At 39.1% G+C, this 8091-nt stretch overlaps 1 protein-coding gene across 1 annotated transcript; it reads left to right on the forward strand.

Moving 5' to 3' along the window:
- The first annotated feature begins 950 nt into the window (after positions 1-950).
- Positions 951-5409, forward strand: LOC120528982 (zinc finger protein 181-like). Its single transcript, XM_039753048.1, has 2 exons — positions 951-1289; positions 4820-5409. The coding sequence occupies exons 1-2, from the start codon at positions 1181-1183 to the stop codon at positions 5407-5409; spliced, it is 699 nt and encodes a 232-aa protein (XP_039608982.1). The 5' UTR covers positions 951-1180.
- The last annotated feature ends 2682 nt before the right edge of the window (positions 5410-8091 follow it).

The raw sequence follows: 8091 nt of genomic DNA on the forward strand, positions 1-8091 counted from the left end.
ACCATTCTGCTCAAATTGACATCTCAATGCTGTCCCTTTAAGCGACAGTCCAACCCCAAGTGTGTGTTTTTTATTTCTAAGCTCAGTAACCCGTGTCCATACTAAATCTTCATTTTTTGAGCTCTAGTATACCTTTCTCTTGTCAATTGCAGGCAGGATTCTATAATTATCAGCCATCCTCTACTACGAATGTTAAACTTAAATAACAACACAACACCTTTGATGTTAGCCACACACTTTTTATTCTTCTCTCCCATAAAATGAGTACCCTCCTACAAACCCACTCTCCTCAAACCCCGAATGTCCTACTCCCAGTCGGGATGCAGTCCCATAATCCCACAAATAGGAGCACATATATAAGATATAGAATATAACAACTTAACAGAATGAAGCTCCAAATGTGCAGTTCAAGTCCATTAAGGATATCCAACAAAGCCCTAAATATGACGGCTTTAATAGACCTGCCATTGCTGTGTCCAAACATGATGGTGCCATGTAGATAAAGTGTTGTCATATCTACATGGTGGCACTGAAATGTATGCAAATCCCCTTTAATGAAGGTCTGCAATGCACTTTGATCACATCTGAATTGTTTGATTTGTAATTTTAAACTGTGAGGTAGAGGAGGAAATCAAGAAAAATGTGTCTTTGAACCCAAACCTCATGGAGGGCACTGTGACCCTGAAGTGTGCTCATTATTTTTACTGACTTTATGAAGTTAATTCTACACTTTTATTTTCACAGGGCTTTCCCATTTCACTTGTCCATACACTGAGGTGTCTAATGGCCTCCAGCTCAGGGCTGTCCATGTGAGAAGTGAATCTGAGAAGAGAAGGGCAGACACTTAAGGAGAGAGAAGAGTTTCCCACAGAGCATGGCCTCTGCCAAAGAAGATGGTGTGGATGAAAGAACGGTGGACATTAAAGAAGAGGACTGTGAGCGGCTCACACCAGAGGATGTGTGTGTGAAGCTGGAGGATCATGAAGAAAGAATTTCAGTTTTTAAAGAGGAGGAGGAGTGCAAGTGGGTGACTGTTACCATTAAATCTGAGGATTTGAATGATTTCTCCATTGGTCTTGAACTTCAAAAGCATGAAACTGAGGATATTTTCAAGCAAGAGGCCTGTGAAGAATCTCCATCCAGTTTACAGCCCTGGTCCACTAATACAGGACATCTGGCTATGCAGGAGAATTCTGCAGAGCTGAAATCAGAGTTATCAGAGTCTGAAGAGAAAATCACTGAGGGAAATGGGAGAGAAGTAGAAGAGTCACCTGGGAGTGTTGGAATAAGTGAGTAATGTGATTAAATATAAAAGAAAGAGAGTGTTTAGAAATTCTAATGTTGGGTGCTTTGATGTTTTTAGATGATTGAAATGAGAGTGGGGAACACGGTTAATTGAACTTGGAAAAAGACCACCTGCTCAGGCCCATGATAACAAACAATAGGTTACCTAATAAATGATAAATTAGACAAACTTGAGTGAATAAAGAAAAATCTAAAGTGTTCAGCGCATGACTTGAACATCATGAAGCTTTGACTGAAGCTGTGACTTATGTTAGGGCAACAGTGCATTACGTTCAATGAGAATATCAAAAGTCATATTTTTTTAAAGATGTGTACTTTTCTTAAATTGTGTGGCAGTTACGGCAGAAATGTCCACAAAAAGAAATAAATAAGAATAAAATCCTTAGCCCTGTGCACTAAATAAGAGTGAATTTGCTCAAGCCATTGCACACCTAATATGTAATCTCGTGCACTTTGACGTTAACAGTGACAAGAGCTACCTGTACGTGCCATAATGACATTCTGGGGGTCTCAGTGTCTTGACTTGCTGGGGCAGCATGGCCTGGAAAAGTTGGCAGTGGTTTGAAATCTTCACTTGGAGATGATGTTGGGCCCTTCTGTCTCCCACCGTCACATCGGGTCAGTTTGGAGTCACCACTCCACTTCACCTGCATGTTTTTCGGGGATGAGAGGGGAAGAACCAGAATAACCAGAAACACCATTCAGAGCCCCTGTGTAGAACAACTGTGGGTAGGATTTGACCCCCGGACACCTGAACAATAAAGCAGCTGAGCTAAACACTGTGCCCCCCTAACACAAGCGGATACATTTGTGTGTTTATGTTTTAGTCCAAATTAGGTTCTAGAGTAGGGGTTCTCAACGTCGGTCCTGGGGAACCCCTGTGGCTGCAGGTTTTTGTTCCAACCAGATTCCTAATCTGTGACAACACCTTATAGCACTGATCTCATTTAATTAGCTGGTATTTGTTTTTCTTTTATTTGACATTCAGAAAAGCATAGCAGCATGATTTTTACATTTATAAGACATTTATAAATTTTTCTGCTTTTGATTTAAATGCTTAACTCTCTTTTGTTGATTTCATTATACTTTGCAGTTTCTCTGTGCAGTTTTCCCCCCTTCATTGTATCTTAATGATGACAACTTAAAACGAGCAGAGCAGACACCCAGACAAACAACACGGAATAATCAAAGGCTGGAGCTACTTTAGAGTCAGACCCACTGATTAGTAAATAATGAATTAATTAAACAATTAGAACACCTAGAAAAGTAGAATGAAAATACTGTTAAAAAGAAAAAAATGCATTATTCCTATATAACTGCTTGGTACATTTTAATATATATATATTTTTAGCAAACTTAATTTTCTAATTAATATATTGTTCTTTAAACACAGAACAAAAATCTGCAGCGACAGGGGGTCCCCAGGACCGACGTTGAGAACCCCTGTTCTAGAGGATGTAAATATCATCAAATATATTACAATAAAGAAGAGAAAACCCCAATTCAGGCACATGATTGGGTAGATAGACTCTTATCAGAGTCTTTAGAGCTGATATTGATCACCCATTCCAATCCATTAGGATCTGCTGATATCAATAATAATAATACTGATTTTCTTTTTTTTTTTTTATAATAAATTAATTTTTAGCTATGCATAAACTTCACATTCCATAATAAAGTGCTCCCGTATACAGCATACGCAAAGAACATTTACCCATAATGCACACATAATGGAACAAAACAAAAGGCATGTCTTAATCATACTCCCCATTTCTAATAAAATAAAATGTTCAACTAGATATTTGTAGACGTCGACTCCGACAAGAAGAAATCGACACAGTCTTGCTGAACGCTTCAGGTTCTTATATAAGATTATAAGCATCTCTGCATGTTCTGAGTACAGTCTGATCCTCCTGTCATCCATGACGTGTGCTGCCGTACTGAGCAGACCCTCGCTGTCCCCACTCGTATAAGGAGGGCACAGGTAGGACGACGAATTTTATTGGTCCTCCAGAAAGCCAGTGGCCCAGCATCTCTTGTGGTATAAGGTTCACAAAGATAAAGATTCACCTCTGATGCTGTGGACTCAAATATCGTTTTTATCTTTATTGACAATTTCTTTTTGCATTCTGCAGTTCTGTTGGCAGGGAGTTTCTTTGGATCTCTCAGCTGTCCGAGTGCGTCTGTGTGGTCGAGACACCAACACTAAACAGTTTGAGCTTGAGATTTGCAGTCATCTGTGAAATATGTGTCCTTGTACCATTGTTTACTTTGGTGATAGTAATGTCTGTTACAGAATTCATAACTGTATAGTGACTATTCACACTCAATGCTTATTATGCGTAATTAGTATTATTTTATTTAGGTCTAAAAACTAGGCTCATACTGTTCTACCTAACCAGCCAATAACAGGGCTGATTACAATTTCTAACTAATCGATGTCCACTTGATAACGATTTATATTTATGTACCAGCTCAGTAAAACTCTGCATCCCTTTCCTCCCATCTACCTACACATTCACTGAAAGGCTAATCAAAGGGATTTTAGTCAAAATAGCTAATTTCTGGTTAATTAATTATACAAATAAATCAGTCAACAAACACTCATTGGCAGATGGAATTGAGGATCTAAATGATCTACAAGGTGACATCTTCCAGAACTGAAAGTGGCTGATTGTCCAGGCTTACGAATTCCACTGTTTTTGCTGTCACAGTAAGTCTTTGGTGTTCTTGATGTCAGTGTTATAAGGTTGAGTTTTCTAAGTGATGTCATTATTGGAGGCCGACTGAGAGTAGGTGACTGAGCTAGACTAAGCTTGATGGTCACCTCAGGCTTTGAACAGCTCGTTCTTCACACCAGTCCCTTTTGTGTTTACTTCTCAGATGTTGAATAAGGTTTGTATTGTTGAAAGTGTTAGCACAGAATATTCCATGAGTAACTTTTTTTGTAGAAAAATATTACAAACCGCAAATTTGTTATCTCTTGTAGGAAGGAAACAAAACTGTTAGATTGGCAAGGACGTGTTTCTGTATTTTGGTAATGTTGGAACTTTGTCTTACATGCTTTTTATCATTTAAGATCAGATGCTAAGATCAGCTAATTGCTGATCATTGGTCAAGTCATTTGGAGTGAAAATTGGCTGATTTTAATTTGTCATCCGTTAATCAGATCAGGCCTGTCATTCCCATATGAAAGAAAGATGGAGAAATTGAACAGACAGCACCAGAACATGTAAAGACCACACATGGAGTGGCCAGAACATAAATGGCACCTCATTGTGAGGAAGGAACTCCAACCAGTGTGCCACCACTTTACTTGTACTGTTTCATTCATTTTAAAAGGTGGGTAGTGGTTAGGAATTTGGACATCAAACTCGAGCAAGTCACATGACCTGCCTATGCTCCAGTTGGAAGACGAAGAGAAATTTAACCAATTGTGTCTCAAATGTTGTGAGTCATCTTGGATAAAGGTGTCAGGGAAAAAACAATATTTAAAATGTTTGTGTTCTTTCAGATTTACAGAAGAATGGCGGCTTCTGTCCACCTTCATTTGGTCAGCTCTCCCTTCAGTACAAAGAGAAAGGTATGAAGAAATCAGCAAGAGGATCAGAGAACCTGACAGCAGCCTTTTTGCAGTGCAGTTCTCTCCCTGCTACTGGAGTAACACAGACAGAAGCCATTGAAATTGATGGACAGCAAGTGGAGAAAGAAATCCAAATTCATACTGGAAAAAAATGTTGTTTGAAATGTGGCAAACAATTCACACACAAAAGTGATCTTAATAAGCATATGAAGATTCACACAGAAGAAAAAGCATATTGTTGTCATGAATGTGGTAAGTCATTCTCAACGAGTAGCTATCTTCAGATCCACAGAAGAAGCCACACAGGAGAAAACCCTCATTGCTGTTCAGAATGTGGTAAATCATTCTCATGTATAGGCACGGAAGAATCCACACAGGAGAAAAACCATCTTCAGATCCTCACAGAAGCCATCTTCATCCACCACACAGGAGAATGTAAAGTCATTCTCAACGAAAAGCTATCTTCAGAACCACAGAAGAATCCACACAGGAGAAAAACCTTATTGCTGTCAAGAATGTAGTAAGTCATTCTCAACGAGAAGCAATCTTCAGAAACACGAAAGAATCCACACTAGAGAAAACCCTCATTGTTGTTCAGAATGTGGTAAGTCGTTCTCACATCTATGCAATCTTCAGACGCACAGAAGAATCCACACAGGAGACAAACCTCATTGTTGTCCAGAATGTGGTAAGTCATTCGTAAGGAGAAGCTATCTTCAGAGGCACAGAAGAAGCCACAGAGGAGAAAAACCTCATTGCTGTTCAGAGTGTGGTAAGTCGTTCTCGTTGAGAAGCAGTCTTCAGAGGCACAGAAGAATCCACACAGGAGAAAAACCTCATTATTGTCCACAACGTGCTGAAAAATTTTCAGACAAGCTCAGTTTTCAAAGGCACACAGAAATTGATACTCGAGAGGAACCATATTGCTGATCTCAATGTGGAAAAAGGTTTTAAACATAAGCTCTTTTCAATTAAACACACAAACTCCCACTAAAGCGAAAATGTAGTATGTATTTTCTGAATGTGGCAAATGTTATACAAATCGGAAAGGTATTTATCCATGTGCCAAAATCCATAATGAAGACAAATCACATTGCTGTTCTGAATGTGAGAAACAATTCTTATATTTAAGCACACTTCAGTGCCAAATCAGAACTCATAATTGAGAGAAACCTTATTGTTGTCCTAAATGTGATAAGCAGTTCTCACAACAAAGCACCCTAAAGAGACACATCAGACTTCACACCGGAGAGAAACCTCACCTTTACTTGGAATGTGGCAAACAATTCTCCCACCTTACTTCTCTGTATAAGCATAAGTCATACTGGAGAGAAGCCTTAAAGTTGTACTGAATCTGGAATGCGATTCTCATATAACAGTTCTCTTCGCGATCATAAAATAATTCAATCTGCTATGAAACAGCTGTTCTGACTGTGGTAAGATTTTCTCAGACATCATGACTCTTATTGATTACATGAGAATTCACACTGGACAGAAGCAGTACACCTGTTCTGAATGTGCTAAATGGTACTCTTCCAGAAAAAGGTTTCAGAGATACACAAAGTCTTATTGGAGTAAATGTAACCTTTCTCAGAAATGTCAAATGATCTTTCCATTGGATCCTCAGGCAAAAAAAAAAAAAAATCTTCTGAATGTGGTAAAGGACTCCAGTTGAAAGTAGTTAATAAGCACATAAGAATAGTGGAGAAAACACTAAAAGTGGCAAACAGATCGTAGATGTAAGGTCACCTCAGAGCCACATCTGAATTCACACTGGAATACAACACATATTTCACAAACAGCAAGAATCTTCTTCAACAACTTATAGGTGCAGGAAAAAACCTCATTGTTGTCCTAAATGTGGTTAACGCTTTTCAGACATCAGTGGCCTTCATATTTATAAATGACTGTCCTACTTGTGGTAAGCCTCTTATCTGTTCTGAATGTTGAAAGTGGTCCTCCTGTATCAGCCGTCATCAGCAACACGTAAGATTTCATGAAGGACTCAGAAACTGTACTGCTAGGACGTTCGCCATACAGGGACTGATCATCTCTGCACCAGTGAATACAAACAGCAGACAACAGAGTGAGGTAGCAACAGTACTGTGTGGTGATAACAACTTCAACCACAGATCACAACTGAAAAAGTTCAATGTAATAATAAAAAATGGAGAAGTGAAATCAAATCCACAGTGCAGTGCCAACTACCAGGAGGTGCCGCTGAGAACAAGTGGATTATTTCTGTTTCGGAGCTTTGGAGATGGGGCCTTACCTGAGTAGCCATGAAGTTGTACCGTCTCTGGAATGTCATCTGATGGCTGTCGCCTGGGCTGAGTGCAGACAGCTGTTCTTAACTCTGATAATGAAGAAGTCATTTAGTGACGTCAGTTGACAGCCAATACTGTCCAATCAGATACTGGGGAGGGGCAGTCGAGGAGGACAGGAGACTTAAAAAGAGAGCCGTCACATGACAGACCAATGTAGAGGGGCTTTACAAGACTTTTACACTAATTTAGGTTGTCATTTATAAATAAGAGTCTTTACAAACCAATCCCATTCATCGGCTGTGTGGCAAGGATGAGTCCAAAAGTGGGAATTTTAAGAAGATCTAAATACAAATAAAATGAAACATTCATGGTTCAAAGAGAAATGTTTAAGACCTGAAAAGGTAATCACAACAGCATTTTAGGGTTAGCCCGGGGGACTACAGTTATGAAGAATATCAATTAATGTATAGAAGGAATATTTTTTAAAATAATAATATTATGAGAAATGGGACACCATAATGAATGCAGAAACACAATGAAAATGAAATGAATTGATTTTATTGTCTGACATATAAGAGAAAAAGGGAAGACAAAGCAGAAACATACAGGGATCTCTGCTGACACAGCTGATAATTTGATAAATTAACCTAAAAATATAATGGATGTCACTTTGCTCCATGTCAGTATATCCTGTGGTGATGTGTGAAGGACGCTCTATACTCTGAATGTGTTGGTTTCCAGAATAGCAGAATTGACAAAGCTGGAAACAAGAAGAAGGTGGTGAAGTTTAATGTCTAATGTGACGTCAAGTGACTCAGTCGAACACCAAACTCTCATCAGTATGGCCGACATCTGACTGACCTGTGAGTCTTCGGTGGATTGATTCAGAAATGATGGACACCATGAGTGACCAATGGAGGGAGGGACACTACAGTA

The sequence above is a fragment of the Polypterus senegalus genome, chromosome 4 (genome assembly GCF_016835505.1).
Source record: "Polypterus senegalus isolate Bchr_013 chromosome 4, ASM1683550v1, whole genome shotgun sequence".
Classification (NCBI taxonomy): Eukaryota; Metazoa; Chordata; class Cladistia; order Polypteriformes; family Polypteridae; genus Polypterus; species Polypterus senegalus.

Bases quoted from the DNA above. Each gene is read 5' to 3' on its own strand.
- LOC120528982 (XM_039753048.1), top strand. From the start codon at position 1,181: ATGCAGGAGAATTCTGCAGAGCTGAAATCAGAGTTATCAGAGTCTGAA. The intron at 1,290-4,819 runs GTGAGTAATGTG...GTGTTCTTTCAG, and splicing joins ACCTGGGAGTGTTGGAATAA to ATTTACAGAAGAATGGCGGC.